The 16983-nt window shown below is 43.7% G+C and overlaps 2 protein-coding genes across 6 annotated transcripts in view; one reads left to right on the top strand and one right to left on the bottom strand.

The window, feature by feature from the left end:
- Positions 1 to 8823, top strand: part of PTPN14 (protein tyrosine phosphatase non-receptor type 14) — a 129692-nt gene extending 120869 nt beyond the window's left edge. For all 5 annotated transcript variants that reach the window (XM_054194490.1, XM_054194488.1, XM_054194492.1 and 2 more), the window contains exon 19: positions 1910 to 8823. In XM_054194490.1, coding sequence (XP_054050465.1) covers positions 1910 to 2038 — 129 coding nt within the window. In that variant the 3' untranslated portion in view covers positions 2039 to 8823. The remainder of the gene's footprint in view (positions 1 to 1909) is intronic.
- Positions 8824 to 10003: 1180 nt separating this feature from the next.
- The window catches only part of SMYD2 (SET and MYND domain containing 2), a 30041-nt gene continuing 23061 nt past the window's right edge, over positions 10004 to 16983 (bottom strand). Inside the window, exons 8-12 of the mRNA XM_054194493.1 lie at positions 16752 to 16862; positions 14988 to 15108; positions 14013 to 14187; positions 12473 to 12581; positions 10004 to 10411 (exon numbers count right to left, since the gene is read on the bottom strand). Of these exons, the coding sequence (XP_054050468.1) occupies positions 10331 to 10411; positions 12473 to 12581; positions 14013 to 14187; positions 14988 to 15108; positions 16752 to 16862 (597 nt within the window). The 3' untranslated portion in view covers positions 10004 to 10330. The remainder of the gene's footprint in view (positions 10412 to 12472; positions 12582 to 14012; positions 14188 to 14987; positions 15109 to 16751; positions 16863 to 16983) is intronic.

Consider the following 16983-nt stretch of genomic DNA (forward strand, 5'->3'; position numbering starts at 1 on the left):
GTGGCTTTCGTAAGCATCCGAGTCCATGGAGAGGCCTTCTCCGAGTTACCTGAGTTAACTGGAAAGCGCTTACATTTTCCTTTGCACCCATTTGAAAATAATATGCCATTACTCATCACAGACCTTCACGCTTGTTGACTCTCTAGAGGTGTCCTTTTATAACAGCTTGTAGGGGTATGTGGCAGAATATTTGGCCTTGTTTTCAGAAAGTGATAGCCTATGGGTTAGGGCTTGTTTGCACAGAATGGAGATTCTGAGGTTTATATATACTGACAGAAATTGGTATGATAAAATCACAGCAGCATGATTTTATTTTAAACTTTCCGGAAAACTTCCAGTGTGCATGGAAGCAGACTCCATGCTCAGTTGCACCTCCAAGGGGTAGCAGCAATCTTAATTCATTTCTCTCTCCATTTGTCCAGGCGCTGTGCTTGTAACGTTTCTGAACTCAGACGAAAGACTTTTTAAGTTCCTTTTCGTTTCAGGAATGACAAACTGGCATTACAAAGTGCAGTTTGTGTTGCCTGACAGAGTAACTATTCTTCAGTTTTATATCTTGAACTGCTTAAGACCTTCCTCAAAAATAGTGTGTATCTTAGTGCTTGCGTTTACTGCTGCCATAGAAAATTAATTCGTATCCCTCATCTTGGGTCATATTACACACTCTTTGAGTTTGAGCCTGGCAGGCTGAGCTTCACAGCTCAATGACTTCTGAATAGCTGCTCGTGTGTACCTGTTTTAACAGATAAAACACAATAAATGCCGGAGAGACGATGGTAACACCTAATGAAAATTGCCGTGATTTCTAACGCTTTACCTCATGGTGCTCTGTTTCACACAACTCATTCGTTTTTTGATTTGGATCGTTATGGGGTGCCTGTGCCCCAGTGTGCTCTGTGAGTTTAGGGATGTTCTTTCACAGCGGATCTCCTGATCCGTCCCCACTTACTGTGCTTTAGTTCCTGTTGCAGAGCATTTTCAGGGCACACGAGTGAGTTTCTTTCAGATGAAACTGTGCTGGAAGATGCCTACTTGGAGAACACCTAATGTGTCCCAGCTGCTAGTGGACGTTCAGTAGATGGCAACAGATCAATGCTGGCCTGAAGTCTGAAGAACATGTATTGTGGATACTGGGTCCTTGTTTCACTTCACAGGTGTATTTCTTCTGGAGCATTATTTACTAGCATAGACTTGGCTGTGTGAGGTCAGGTGTCAGAGTTTCTGGATCTTTTGGTGACAGTGAGTTCCCTCCTCTCTTAGTGGAAGGGTCGGTATGTTTGCCTGCACTTTAGTTTTGTCTGAAGAACCTTTGTAATGATCCTGATGCCTGCTCGCCCTTTGAAAAATCTCTCAGATCCTCCCTCCGTGAATGAGTTTGACCATGGATCAGAGCGCAGCGTGCACGTGGCCGCAGGGCCTGTTGATGCGCTCAGTGGTAGAATCTGAAATTACCTATATAATCTTGGCAGTTTAAATTTTGTAGTAGACCTTCCTGCTGTATCTAGCCTTTAACCTGAGATAATACGATATATTGGGTTTATTTTACTGGGCTGAAAAGAGGTATGCTGAAACAGAAAAAACTCCGAAGAGAAGCAGCCCTTTATCCTGCGTTCAGTTGATGATCCGCTGAGAGGTAATCAGTGGTAGGCAACTGGAAGACAAGTCCAGAAATTCCTGTAAGCTTTAGTGGGGGAAGTATTGGATGCACAGTAACCCCTATATACTACTGTAATACTCCTTGAAATTAAAGTTGGTAAAAAAATCGTATCATTTCACTACAGTTAGTTATAATGCATTACGCTACGTCATTACGATACAGTTCCCTGTGTCAGATACCAGGTATTTGAGACAATAATTGTTCGATTTAATGAACCTACATCCTTATGCTTCTTTTTGCTTTGCTTTACAGAAAGTGGACGTTCCTGTGATGCTGAGACACCTGCGGGAGCAGAGAATGTTTATGATCCAGACCATAGCCCAGTACAAGTTTGTCTATCAAGTGCTCATCCAGTTCCTGCAAAACTCCAGACTTATTTAATCTTTTGAAACATCCCAGACACAGCTTTGTGGATCTGACTGAACCTTACTGATGAACAAGGGGAACTGCCTTGACAACACTGTGTGCATATATTGCGCTTCTTAAAGTTGTCTTGAAAGTAAGGAATGATTGTTCTTTACTAGAGTCTCCCATGGATTATTTTATACAAGATATAATTTATTTTTCTTGGAATAACTTGTGAATTACTTTAATAACTTGTAAAACTTATAGCGACCTTGAAATTGAACCACATTTGACGTGACTGGTCTGCATTGTAACATGTCCGTAAGGAAAGCAATCCTTTGTAAAGGTAGTTTATTGGCTTTTATTTTGCTACACAGCTTCTGAAATGAACAGTTACTTGGCAGTGAGCTTTCTCTCACGTAAGAACATTTTGGATCCAGGTATGTGGCTTCCACGGTAAAAAGAAGACCTGCTAGATGTCAGCCGTGGCTCTGTACGAGTGGAAGCTGAGGGAGACCTGAGCCTCTGCACGTGCAGCAGAGCACATTACAGAGGGCTCAAACACAGGCCATTGTGAGGGCAGAGAGTTTCGGGTGCTAAACTGTTGAAATTCCCCAAGAATACCAGTTTTAGATTAGTCCTTGAAAAAAGCAATATTGGATCTTTTAAATGAGGCCTTTGCTACTGTCTGCAATCCTTGAAGGGGTTCCTTAGAGTTGAAGCAGTGCAGGGTGAAGTGCAGTGACCCAGAGCAGGCCAAAGTCAGTGAATGAGTCTTTCTGGTAACTGTAGTGGGCTCTGGGTTGAACAGCAGAATTTCAACTACATGCAGCTGAAAAAAACCTCAGATCAAGCACCTTCTCATGAATTACCCTGAAAGTTCATTGCCTTGAGGCTCACCTCCTGTAGAAAGGGAACCTCATTTAAGTTAGGCATCTCCAGTTGCCTTTGTTTCCCCTGTGAAATACTGTCTTCATCACCGTTACCGTTGTACTTTCTAGTTATTTGAACTTTGTCAAAATGATCAACGTGGTCTTTCCTCCACATCTGAGTTCTCCAGATAGTGACCCTTGAGAGCTTTAGCTCAGAGTCTGCCTTGATTCTTCCCCCATCGCTGCCTTGTGGTTTATGAACGCATGGAGCCGTCTGCCTTTCAGTATTGGCAAACCTCGCTTTGTTAGGGTCTTTTTTTGCACTAAATTCCACGGATCGTCTCTCTTCTCTGTCTGGTCACTTTGCATTCTCCCTCCTATTTATTATTACTATTTCATGCTGGTAGTGTTCAGGTGTTCCAGTTAGGATGAGGAGGATGTTGTTTAAATCCATAAAGGAGAAGCAATCCTTGCCTGAAGTTTACAATCGGAACAGAAAAGGGAAGCAAACCTCCACCGCTGCATAACTAGGGCACAGATTCTTAACTGGCTCACCCTAGGCCAACCATGAAATCTATGACAGAGCTAAGAAGAAATCCACATGTCCTGGAAGTATCTCAGCAGTTAGACCCGTCCTCCTCTCTCTTCCTCATCCTCTGTCCCTCGGCATTGGCTCGCTGTTTTGCGCAACTTAGTGCGTATTCCTTTCTCCCAGCTGTTTATTTCACTGGAGTAAATCACATCATGGATTACGTTGCAGTGTGTGCGTGGTAGCATTTACTTACAGTTATTTAAAAATGAGAGTAACCGCACTTTTAAAAAATATAAAAAGGAAAAAAAAAAAAGCTTTAGCAAGTTGTGGCGGGAGTCCCACAGTTATTTGTGCTGTAAGAGACGGGAAGTTAAATTCCTGCACTGAGGCTGCTCCCCTCCTCACACCGACTCCTTTTGCCCTCAGGCGGGCAGCCCAGCCCTGCTTCGACTCGGTGGTCCTATTGGATTGCTAGGGAATGGATCAGGCTGGAGAAGAGCCTTGGAGGGCCCGGGCCCTCTGTCTCTATCCCCTTTACAGTTGGATAGGCTTGCACAGGGTCACGTCCAGTTTCAACAATCTCCAAGGGTGGAGATTTCACAGCCTCGTGGGGCGCCTGATGCAACGCAGTTACTCTTGTCACGGTAAAGTTATCTTTCTTGGTATCCCTTTCCCAGATAAATTTCATCTTTTAGTCCCATCGCTTTTCCATTGCATTCCCACCTTTGAACCCCGTGTCAATGTCTGAAGGCCTAAGCCTACAAGCACTCCCAAATTCAGCACTAAAGGGTCCTACACACCTACCTTTCCCTAAAATCAGTGGGAGCTTAATCTAAGGCTCTGTAACAGAATGTTTCTTAAATGTATTTAAAACAGCGCTGTCATTACTTGGCACTCTGCAGTACAGGCCTAACGAGGTGACAAGGATTCTGGTGGAGACTTCTAGCTACCAAGAAGTGGTGAGGAGTTATTTAGTTGTAATATCTCCACCATTTTCCTTTTAGGGATCAGTTCAGTCAACTTCAGTTTTCCTCTAATTTCTTCTGCCAACGCCAACATATCTCTTGTTAAATTAGCAGCAACCATTTAAAGTCTTTTCAGCGGCATCTGCATGATAATTACACAGAGATGCTTTATATCTGGGAAACAAGCCAAGGAATAAACCTTGAAGCAAAGTGTATTAAATTAGTTATCTCGTTATAGCTTTTTGAATAATTTCCTAATGATGAATTAAGTTTGAACTCAGAGCTGTCAAGTCCCATTGCTCCACTTGGATGTGAGAAGTAGAAAATCAGGAGGGAAAAGAAACTGTTCCTCTTACTATTGAGCTCTTCTTGGCCGAAGCGTGTCCTTCTCTTCCTACAGTTGGCACAGGGAAGTTATTGCGTATAAGAATGTAAAGAGCTGTGTTTGAAAGGAAGAAAATTAAGCAAATGTTTTCTTATGCAAAGATGCATCATAGGTGTCTCAGAAAAATATTAATTACAAAATGGCACCAAAACTCCTTTCCAAATTAAGTCAGTGCCTATTAATGAGCCAAATAAGTGGCCACATAGTAAACAATCATTTCCAATTAACTCCTAACGTGGCTGGTATGGTAGACAGAGGCCAAAGTGACTAACTTTTTCCCTTTCATTGTCAAAGAATGGTAATTTTAAACTTTTCCTTTCATCTGACTTCAATGTATTTTTTCTTGCTAGATTTTATCTTGATGAGATCTGCTAATATCATACGTGACTTGGGCTGGTGCGTGTCTTCAGAGGCTCCTTTCCACCCCAGCTTGCAACCAAACCTCAGCGTGCCGATGTTTTATGATTGAAATGTGATAGTTTTGTAGGGGAAAAATTGAACCTTCTGACTTTGAACCTGTTGTCGTTTTATCAGGCCTGAATTGCTGGGGCAGTATTTCCTAACCTTTAGGGAGTGACAGGAAAATGCGTTTTGCATCCAATTTCATTAGTCATAGCAGGAACGAACGCGTGAGACTTAAAGCAACAGTCCCATTTTGCTTCTGTCCTGCAGGCTGTAACGGCAGAGTCCCTTCGTAGCAAAGGAGGACAGTTTGGGGTTGCTCTCTGTTGTGTTGCGTGTTTTCTAACATCAAAGCATGACAGCGAGTAGGTTCTAAGAGACCGGTTTCATCCACTTGGAGTAAAGCTTGTATTGAAAATCTTGCAAAGATGCATCATGGGTCAATGAATGGAGCTGCACCTTGAAGTCTGACACAAGCCGTTGTCTTCCAAGGCGCCCACGTTGATGTCTGGCACGTTTAGCTTACGCTCCCTGACTCTGTCTAAAGAGAGAACTTGGAGCAGACGAGTAAGTCTGACTTGGGAATCCATTGTGTGTGTGTTCCTTCTTGTGCATTTTTCATCTATATTTAATACCCCTTTTTTTCTTTTTCTTTCTTTCTTTAAACTCTTACCAATGATAGTATTGAGGTTTCTGGCATCAAATTTTTGGTTAAAGTTACGGTCTGAGCATTTCATGCCTAACATTGTCCGATCGGGGATGGGAGAGATGACGGCCGAGTTCTGACGCTGCTCAGTGCTGTGGGCGTCCTGTTTCCGTCCTCCACAGGCTGCTCTGGAGGATGGTGGGCATTAGCTGCTCAGGCCCTACTTGTCCCAGCTCCTCCACTGGCCTGCTCTGCCATCTCTTGTCCTTGATTACCTGAGTAAAGATGAAGCTTGTTCCCACAAACTTTATCGTATATAGGGACCCTAAATGCTCAGCCTTATTGGAAATACCTTTCCCCTAAACTAGTTTCAGCTGGCAGGAGACACATCTGTGAGAACTTACTCAACCTGCTGCTGAAATGTGGTCCTTTTATAAAAAGTATATTGAAGGACATTTCTGGTCCATTTTATTTAGATCAGGTGCCTCAGCTACAAATATTTTTAAATATTTGCATTATTTTAAGAGCTTTTTTTTAAAAAATCACTTTCTTGTAAACAGACAAATGCAAATGGCAAAACATAGATTGGAAAGGCATGAGTTAAGTCTCAGTGCTTCAATAGAGATGGTCATTTTAAGCTGATACATTATGTTGTTTGGTTTTTTTAACCAATACCTGCTATGTCTGTGTAGCCCATGAATGACCCTAAAATAAATACTGATGGGCAATCCCGTACTTGGATATACCACACAAATCTATGGGGAAAATTCGGCAGCTACTGACTGCTGCGTGCTCAACAGCTGATGTCCCCCACCGGTCTCCTGGGAGGGGATGACGCCTGAATTAGCTGCTGTCAGTCTCGCTAACGGTTTGTGAACCGTGAGCTCGGAAAGTGGAAGCATCAGTATGGCTGGTATCTGCTGTAGCAGCTCTCATGCACCACTCAGAGAGGTCAGAGTTAAATTTTGCTCCTTGTCTTTATGGAAAAGGATGCTTTACATCCAGAGAGCAAGGGTGGCATCCGCTGCAGGAAATAAAGGATGCATCACCTTGAAAGAGCAAATACCCGGAACTGGCCTTGAAGGGGAAGCGCTGCATGAAAACGTCATTTGGCCACCCCTCTATGAAAACAGATCTAAATCTGCTGATGGATAGTCCGAGGGAGTTTGGAGATGGGTTTTGATGCCAACAACAGAAAGGTTGTAAGTCCAAAACCCCAAAGGCAACTGTTCCCCAGCTCGTTCTTAGCCTCCTAGAGAGGTTTTCTTGTAGAATCTGGTGCTGTGGGAACTACAGATGCCATCCCAGTCTTTAGAGAGGAGGACATTACAGACGCAGCTGCGCCCAGCCTTGGTGTGCAGGGGTTGTGGTCTGAGGAAGGGAACAGCTGCCTGCTTGGGCTGTTGGGCGAACAACAGAAGATGGAGCTCTTCACCATAGATAAGCTACTGTCCCATTGTGAAGCAAGACATTTAGCGCACAGGTGAAAACCAGCAATGTTTATATAAATATTTAAAGTAAATAAATGTTGTCGGTGTTTTTAGAGTATCTTAGACTACAGTCCCCTTGGTTCCTCTCAGCCATTTTTTAGCTGGTGTTTTTGTTTGAAGTTTTGACGCCTGTGCTTTATGTGTGCCCTTGCTTGGAGTTTCCCACGTGCTACAACAGCAGGATTTTGCCTTTGGAGGGTGAACTGGAAGTCAGCGGTAAAATAGCAGCTTTCACTGAAAGCACTATTTAACAGCAAGGGAAAGACCAATATAGTGCTTAATAGTTTTACTACTCCAGATCACCTGGGTAAGGATTTGGTGTTTTGGACACTCAGCTCCATGTATTTCAGGGGCAGTGTTCCCTGATGAGGCAGGCAGGAATAAAGGAGGAAGGCTTCCTACAAAATACTGCCACGGCAGGCTGGAGATCACACTCTGTCTTGGAGTCAGTTGACACGTAAGGAAGTGTCCCATCTAGAAGAGGGTGCTCAGCCCCTCTAACACCTGGCAACCCGTCCTTTAGGGGCTTCCTGAGGAGAAAGTTATATCCCGCTTACTGTGTTGAATAACTCGTGATGGATCCATCTTCCATGAAGCGCGTTACCTTTTCTTTAGAACCTGTTTATTCCTCTGGCCTTCACGATGTCCTGTGTTGGTGAGTTCCACAACTTAATTATACATTACTGTCTATGAGACCTTCCTTTTTTGTGTATGTTAAATGAAAGTATTTTCTTGCTGCTACTCGATCTTTAAAAGAAAACAAATCTTTAGTGCCAGAAACATTGTTAATAGGATGTTTGTCCTATTAAGATTGCTCCACATGGAAAACATGTTTTCCTCATTAGTCAAGTACCTTTCTTTGGCTATTTTACAAAGGAAAAAAGTTTACATATGCAGATGACTGTAATATTCCCATATATAATTGTGTGGGACATGTGTTAAATGAAATAACACGTTTTAAGTTAGTTTTATGTCACTGGATTTTCCTGTCCTGTTTTACTTCAGTATTTTGATGCTTCCTGTTTTATTTGTTCTGTAATTCTGTACATGGCGGTTTAGCACAAAACAGTGACCTGAATCTCACAACCTCATTGTATGTACACATTTTGTAGAGAAACGAGACACCAGTCATATGCCCCTCCTGCCCCCACTCACTCCTGTTAGGGCTGAATGGCAGAACTATTCTATGCTATTGAAAGCCTTTAAAAAAAAAATAAATCTATGCATGCTATTTTATATTCTAATGTATTATTCATATCAGTACATAAGCTTATGCTTGTCAGTTTTATCTTGTGTATAGAACTGATTACTTTTGACAGTATTTTTGCACTGTTTCTTTTCTTTCTCTTTTTATAAAGTCCTGTTCAGCATTAATTGACTGCAATAATTTTTTTACCCCTTTCACTGCCTTTGTGTAAATAGTTTCTTATGTGCTTTTGCAAATATGAGAATGTCTTCAGTCACTAAGGTTTTTTTTTTGGTAAGGCTGTCCTTCATATTCACAGTATACAATAAACCATTTTTTTTTCAAGGAAAATGACGCTCCTGTTCTTTCCTGTACCAGCTTAAGGTGCTGTATTTGCACCTACTGTCTGTGTTAGTTTCCCGTGTTAAACTGGGAGGTGCAGCTGGAGCCGCAGAGACTCTGGAGACCCTCCTGTGAAGAGTAATCCAGCCTTCCTGTGCTGGGCTTGTCCCAGTCTTTAATGTTGAAGTACGCTCTGGGCTCTGGCCAGGCTGCCTGAAATGAAGGTACTCTTTCCCTGGACGAGGGTTTGCTTAACAAGATAAAGTTAGGATGAAAATAGCCTAGGCTTGGCTGTAGCTAAGTGGCCTTGGCTTTCTGGAGCCATGAGATGTGGTGCAGCTTTATGTACTCCAGCAACAATTGCTGGCTGGAGAGCAATGAAAGCTTTCAGCAGAATGAGCTGACAAACCCTTGTCTCCAGCAGTTTTATTTGCAGAGCAGCTCTTACAAGGAAGAAAATATGAAGAAGTTACTAACCAATGGTGATGTGTCTCACTGTCAGCGTACTTTATAAGCTGTGAAAGCAGTAAGGAATGGTCATGGAGTTTGTTGTGCAATGCATTTCAACTTTGGGGATGGAAGTACACAGCCGTGCTCTCCTTCCTCTTCCTCCTCCCATCATTAAAAGCGATTTCCTGACATTGGGCCTAAATTGAGAAAAATGCCTCAAGTCATATATGGTCAGAGAAAGCAAAGTCCTGGATTTTTTCCTCAGAAAACGTTCTTGTTCCTCTATTAAAAGTAACATAGTAGAACAGTTTTAATCTGCTGGAGGCCAAGGCATAGGAAATACGAGCTCTCCCCTGCAATAAATTCACCTTAACTTTTAAAGGGGATTAAAAAGGCAGAAGCTGCCCAGTTCACGTCTTGTGCAAGCCTGTGAGCTCTGGGGTAGGTGCTGGCGATCTCCATACAGCACAGGCCGAGCTGCCAGAGTCCCCGGCTGAGGGCACGGTGGTGGCTTTCCTGCACAACGCGCAGAATTCATCATCCCCCATTCCCCCTTTCTCTCAGCTAAGCCGCTGCAAACAAAAGTGATTTGTGAAAAGAGGAACTGGATACTAAACTAAACAAAAAAAGCACGGCTTTTGATAATTAACTTGTCAGATTAAATGAAATGACTTAGGCAAAAGTAGATGTCACAGAATTATTGTACTCATGCAAGTGTACAAGTGGAATCTAAGAGGGGTCAAGACCACTTTATTTACTTTACACAAATAAGATGATACACGTTAAAATCCATAAAGAAAAAATGGCCATTTTTGCACAGGAGCTGTCAAAAGGCATAACCTTTAAGAAACCATGGATGCTTCCTTAAAAAAAAGAAAAAAAAAGGCAATTGTAGATGTGTGGAAGCTAGGAATGTTTCACAAGGCCTAGGTGTGTTTGTCATTCCAATTATAGGACAGAACTGTGTTCATACTCTACCGCTTTTCAAAGCGCTCCTGAAGGTTTCCATAACAAGGCTTTTTAAATAAAGGTTTGAAGGATTGCATAGATTCAAAGGCTCAGTGGTCCTCTAATTCCTTTTTGATCTCTGAAATGTATGGATGATCTTTCCCGTGTGCTACTTCCATGATAGCAATTGCCTATGAAAAGAAAAAAAATATTCACACAATTGATTCCTATATAACACCAGGCTATAAATACTCTCTTTAGAGGTTTGAAACAGTCTGACACCTCTAGCTACTTTTTGTCCCCTTGTAGTCATAAACCCAGTAGGAAATAAAATGAAATTCAAAACTAAGTAATAAAGGTTTTACATTCAGAGAATACATCTTTCATCTTAAAGGATCCCAAAGCACCTTTCAAAATGAGATTCCTGACAAAACTACTTTGAATGCAACCAGCTCCAGGACAGAAAACTGCACGTGGGGTGGGTAATATCCTGGCAGAGGACTTAGCCGGAATCCAAGGGAGCACTGTTCCTACCCCTTTACCCTTCAGCTGGCAGACAGAGGAGCAGGCCCAGTGCAGAAGTTACGTTAAGGCATTTCAGACTTCATTCTGTAAAACCTCCTCAGGTTCCAGGGGCTACCACTGCTTCACGAAGGAAGCAATGGCTCCGGCAACCACCGAAGCAAAAGCGAGCTCTGGTCAGATGCAGAGAGAGGCTGCTCTGCCCGACTCCCTGCTGTTTGGCCTCCAGCCTGCTCTGGGCCTAAAAGCGAAGGTTTCAGGCAGCCCAACCCACAGACATGCACTTTTCCTGCCACTGTCCCCACTGCACTGGAGAGGGGGTGTAGAGGCGAGACTGCCGCTCCAGCAAAGGACAGCAGTGGCCACAAATGGATGTAACAAAAGGCAGCAGTAGACGGAGCTGAAAGAAGCAAGTTCAGAATAAGCCTGAGAATATTTAAAGACCACAGCGCTAAGATAAAGCAAGGAATTGCAGCATCGTAGCCATCAGCGCAGTTAGTCATTTTCTCCTCAGGAAACTTTTATGGAATTATGTCCTTGTATTTGTTAAGTCAGTACAAGAAGAGGCTTTGGCTCCACCTCAGCAGCGGTGAGAAATTACTCCGCTCCCCCTCCTGCCCAAAAGAAGAAAGGAGGCCTTCTGGAAGAGCTGCTTGCAAACTCACAGGGAACAATGGCTTTGTTTTTCCACTAAATCCCAAACATGAGGGGCTGGGATAACTTTGGGCAGTTCCTGTAGGCAGCTTTTGGAAGTGAGTCATTAGAGAATGTTTGCGTTAGGAAGCCAACTATGCCAACAAATCTACCTACGTTCCCACACCCCCCCCCAGCCCATGTTCCTACTGGCACAAATCCCAGTGTTAGTCAAAGCTTTAACACCACATCGAAAGAAAACCTATGCTAATTTTAAACTAGGTAACAGTTGAGTTTTGGAGCATATATTCTCCTAGTATCTTTCACGATGGTGGGATGGCTGTTATTGCTGGCTAAAAAACTGCCAGCATCTAAAAAGGAAAAAAATAAATAAATTGTGACATTCCACACCAAGTCACTGTATGCTACAGTAGTCACCGATGCTTAACAAACTAAAACTTTCTTCTGTCCAACAACAGTAGGGGAAGAAAGTTAAGAAACATGGCACAGACTAATAGAAAAAAATATAAGAACACAAAGCTAAAGAATAAGGAACAGACCAAAAAACCAAATGCTGTATTTGCCAGTTTCAGCATTACCAGATGCATTGAATTCCCTTCAGCTATTTAAAAATCACTGGGTTCCAGAACAAATAACCACCAAAATCATGCCTAGTTTAACTTGGATATAGAAATCACAGACTCCAATGAAACACTATGTGCCTTTTATAACAGCCAGGCATTTTTTCTGTCCTCACCTAGCAAGTGAGGAGCAGCTAGAGGGCCGCTCCGTTTACACCAGTACACCCAGCTCTGGCTGGCTGAAGAACGTATAGCAAATGGGTAAGCACAATGCTCACTCCAGCTGCTGCCGCACAAGTCCGCTGTGAAAAGGTAAGACCCCCTTGTACGCGACGCCAGACCTATACTGCATCTTTGGAAAAAATCAAAAAACTGAGCCAAAACCCCAGTAACCAAACATATTAACACATGGTGCATTTCCTACCAAGCCAGGCTTACTGACAGAGAAGCACGTAGTGTTTCAACGATCCCATGCCTGAACTGGTATTATTAATGAAGAAACCAGAAAATAAATACCCTCTTCAGGGCTTTAACTCCAGCTGGTCTGTTCTCCAGCGCCATATACAGTCTCCCTAATTTCAGCCACATGGAGGCCACGTTCAGCGAGTAGGAAGGATAATGTTTACTGCAAGAGAGAAAGAAATTCATCTTTATCAAACCTGGCAGTTTCATAGCATTTTCCCAGCCCCCAGCCCCCTCTCGGGGGGCAAGAAGCTGCCTCTCGTTGCCCCTGCCCATTCACCGCTCATCCCCTCTGCCGTGACTGCCAGGAGCCAGTGCCAATTGTGTCTGGGATGGGGACGCCTGTCAATTGGGAATTGAACTGAAACTACCATATGCCTCCGAACAGCTGTCAGATGGCAATGACTTTCCGCCACTAGTTTTAATCCAGCCAGCTACAGAAAGAGACTGCATTGTTAGGAGTTTTTGGAGCCACCCTACACCCGCAGAAGTAACTCCGCCTGTTCCACAATAGTTGGGCTTTAATGGCAAGCAAGGGGCCCTCGGCAGCGCGTACGGCACACACGCCATTCGCAACTCACACACGCTGAGCGCTAGCAGAGTCCAGTTCAGCAGAGCTGACCTGGAATGCCAGGCTCGGAGCCAGAGGGGCTGGGCAAGTCCCAGGGAAGATAAATAGTACTGAGCCCCCGGGGGGGGAATGTTGGCTCCTTCTTTGTATCGCTGCTCTCTGCCAAGTGATCTGTGACTTTACGTTGGCATCTGCTCCAAAGGGAGAGCTTTACTTGTGTTCCCCCCAGCTGGCAAGAAAGTCACGTCTCAAGATGAGAATCTGCTTGGAGATTCGTGGCAGGATCAGACACAGCGTGTAACTGGCTGGCTCTAATGAACGAGGCCGCTACTATAAAAACATGGAAAAATTTATGGGAGAGAGTATTAATTTTTTCCTGCAGAGGCTGCGTGCTGCCGTGCCCCACACGGGGGGCTTCAGCCTGCACGTCCTCCCACACCTCCAGCTCTGGGGCAGCGGAGATCAGGGACATCAGGGCACCCAGGGCCCCCAAGTGCAGGAGCTGAGCTCGGCCACAGCTCCCTCTGCCGCTCAGCCCCAGCCCTGGGACGGGGCTCTGCTCTCCTGCAACCAGGAGCGCTGTGCTACTGGGGAGAGAGAGGACTGGGAGAGGGCGGGAGGCTGACAGCCACAGCCAGCTTTGCCTCCATTACCTTATACAAAATATTGACTGCAGATGCAATTCGAAGCTCTGCTTTAGCAAAGTATTAGGATATTAAAAAAAAAAAAAAATCAACGATATTTATCTACCTAAGCAGAACTAGCACAGTATCCATGGTGGTACCAACTTGAGAACTCAATTAAGGATTTCAGAGTCACCTTCTGCTACATATTGCAGGCCACATTTTGACAGTAACAAAATCTGTCCCAGCATTTAAACATGCTTTTTCGAGTAGTGATGTCATGGGTAGCGTGTTTATACAATACGTACTGATCACTTCTCGAGTGATCTCTGCCCAAACATGTCTGTCTTACTCAGATTACTGAATTAGAGCACTAAAAAAAATAAAGTCTCATATTTACCTGTATGGCCTGATAATTTTTTGCCCATAACGCAGTGCACCTTCCCAGTCCTGCACGTAGAGACAGACGCCCATGGCCTGGTACATCATATGTAACATATAAACATTACTCTCCTCAAACACTGCACCCATCTTGTCCAGGCTGAGTTCACAGATCTCCAGTAATTCACTAGGGGGTATGAAGAAGTCAAGGAACGCAATAAATAAATGGTCTGTGATTAGACAACTACCGGGTAATGCCAAAGAAGAACTGACTTAAACTTGTTCACAATGGTTCTAAGTCCTCTTTTCTCCCAAATGGCATCAAAGCATCTATACTACAACCCCAGAGCTGCTCTGAGAGATATTCTATACTCAGAGGTATTCTGCTCATGAGATTATTCCTCCTCCTCCCTCAGCTATTCTACAAAACTATCTTTCAGATTTAAAAAGCAACCAAAAAAAAGCAGCTTTCCTGAATCACCACCATACCAGGAATGTGTCAGAAGAAGGGGGAGTGAAATTCCCCACACAGGAGGTACTGAATCAGGCATGAGATAGCCTGGTCTGCTTCAGGCCCAATGAATCTTGCATCTTTGTCTGCGCGGTGCCACCATTACAACAGGTGAGCTTGTGACAATCAGCAATGGCTGCAGCCTCACGTGCAGTCTCTCAAAACCACGCGATATTAGAGCAGACTAACACACGCACACACCTATGCTGCTCACTCTAGCCTCTGCCTTGTTGTCCTGCACTCTTAGAAACCAGAACCACACAGGAAGGAAACAAACACAGGGTCTCACAATCCCGCAACACCCGCAAGGTTAAACTGCCCCTTGTCTCCAGGGACAACTCTTCAGACACAAAGAGGACAGAGGGATGTTTAACTTCTAATGGTCATCGCCCTTCTCCAGCAGGTAATTCTGAAGCAACGCAGCAGGTAAGATTTTTAGGTCACACACCAAGCCAGTGGAGTCAGGGTTGAGACAAAGGATATATTTGTAGTGTTTGGCTCGCCTGAATTCCTCAATCACGTTCCTGGCATATTTGATCATGTCCCGCACTGTCTCTGCTGGTGGAGGATCATTCAGCTTGCGGATTTCCAGTTTCTCTTTATCCTGAAGGAAACACAATGGACATTATAAACACAGGTTCCAAGCCCTACAAAAGAAGGTGCACCTGCTACACAAAATTACTCTAATAAAAAGACACAGATGGGAACTTAAGCTCTTCAAAGAATGTAAAAACAAAGGTAGAATGTGCACCTGCAATTTGTCTCTAAAGCCTTGGCTGGGAGTCCTAGAATCCTCTGCGCCTTCCAGTTCATCTGCCATTCTCTACTTCATGAAGTCTCTTTCTTTCGAAAGATCCAAGAGCTTTTCGATTTTTTTGATGAAAGCAGTTTTACACAGGAAATTTCACTGCTTCCGAGAGATTAGGGATTAAAACAAATTTAATTTTAAGGCTAGAAAAGCCCAAATACCTTAGGCCTACCACCAAGTGATAGCTCAGTGGAAAACGAGACGATATTAAATACAGAAAAGGCTCCTTCATATCTACAGACAAAAGCCCATCCCCACGTATTTTGTGATTTCTGCGGGACAGCCCCACTTACTCTTATCTTTCTAACTTACTACTTCATGAAGAGTCAGCTGCAATCTGGAGACAATCTTTTGCTGTTTAAGCCTCACACTGTTGCTAGGTATCTTTTTCCTTTATTCTTTCATCTGCTAGCTGAGAGGGCTACAGGGGGCTCTTTCCAGAGCTGAAAGAGACCGAGTGACAGGTGATTCCAATAGTTACAAAAAATTCCAAAAGTTACAAAAGATGACACCATTTAAAGGAAAGAGTTGATTGTCTGGTCAGTTTGGGAAGCAGCTCTTAAAAGGACACCTTTGTGAATATGGGGGCAAAAATGATCTGGAACGGAAGGATCAGATTATGCCAGCCAGACTGATCTCAGCTGGAATGACAGATGAACGACATAAAGCCCAATTCTCCTAGGGCCTCCAGTGAAGGAGGTTCAAATGGTTGCACGGGCACAGTTTCAGTATCTGCTGGGTTAGGGTACCTTTCCCCCTCCACTGCCCATATGTGCTTTTCTTCAAAATAACTAATACCTTGTTTTAAGGAACACTGTCTGGATGTCTGCCTTTGTCCTTTGAAGGGAAAGAGGTGATGTCTAATGAACATAAATCTGGCCTGCACATCACAAGGGGCTATGACCCAGGACCACCCTTGTCCATGAGAAGACTGATATGCCATTGCAGAAAGGTCTGTTTCACAGATTCTGATGGGTCTCCAAACCATCCAGCAATGTCATACGACGTCACCTAGAACTGACCAAGATGTCCCAACCGGGAACTGCAGCAGGACTCTATCCCAGAACAGGACCCCAGAAATGCCCCAAGCACGATTCACTCGCTGGGAGTTGGTAGAAAACATATAGTTACAAAAAAATGGGTTCCGAGGTAAATCCTTTTGGCCAGGTAGCATAAACACAGTATAATTATCTATTTTTAAAGTTTTCATCTTTGCTTTGTAGCTCAGCTTTCAATAGGCCTCTACCAGGAAACTGATGTGTCATGATTACAGTAAAAAGAATGAGTACCGGAAAATCTTCTAGACAGAAAAATTAAGCCAACCCCCACCCCCACCCTCCCCATTAGCCAACTTTCCAAAATGTAATTAACCAGGCAGAATATTACACCTAAGGACCTGGGTTGACAGTCACAAGCATATTTCACACCAATTCTATCACCTTTTCTTTGGTTGTGCACTCCCTGCAATCACAATTAAAGAAATACGAGTCTCTTAACCGGTCATTTCTGTCTTCTGTGGGATACAACAGGTCAATATAGCTGGTAAAAACCTATATGGTAAAAACACAGCAGTCAGTGCAGAACAGTGTAACTATACATATTTATCACGACTAGTTGTGCTATATGTAGTATGACAACTACATATTCATACTTGTGGATCCCCGCAGCCAC

This window comes from Rissa tridactyla, chromosome 3, assembly GCF_028500815.1.
Source record: "Rissa tridactyla isolate bRisTri1 chromosome 3, bRisTri1.patW.cur.20221130, whole genome shotgun sequence".
Classification (NCBI taxonomy): Eukaryota; Metazoa; Chordata; class Aves; order Charadriiformes; family Laridae; genus Rissa; species Rissa tridactyla.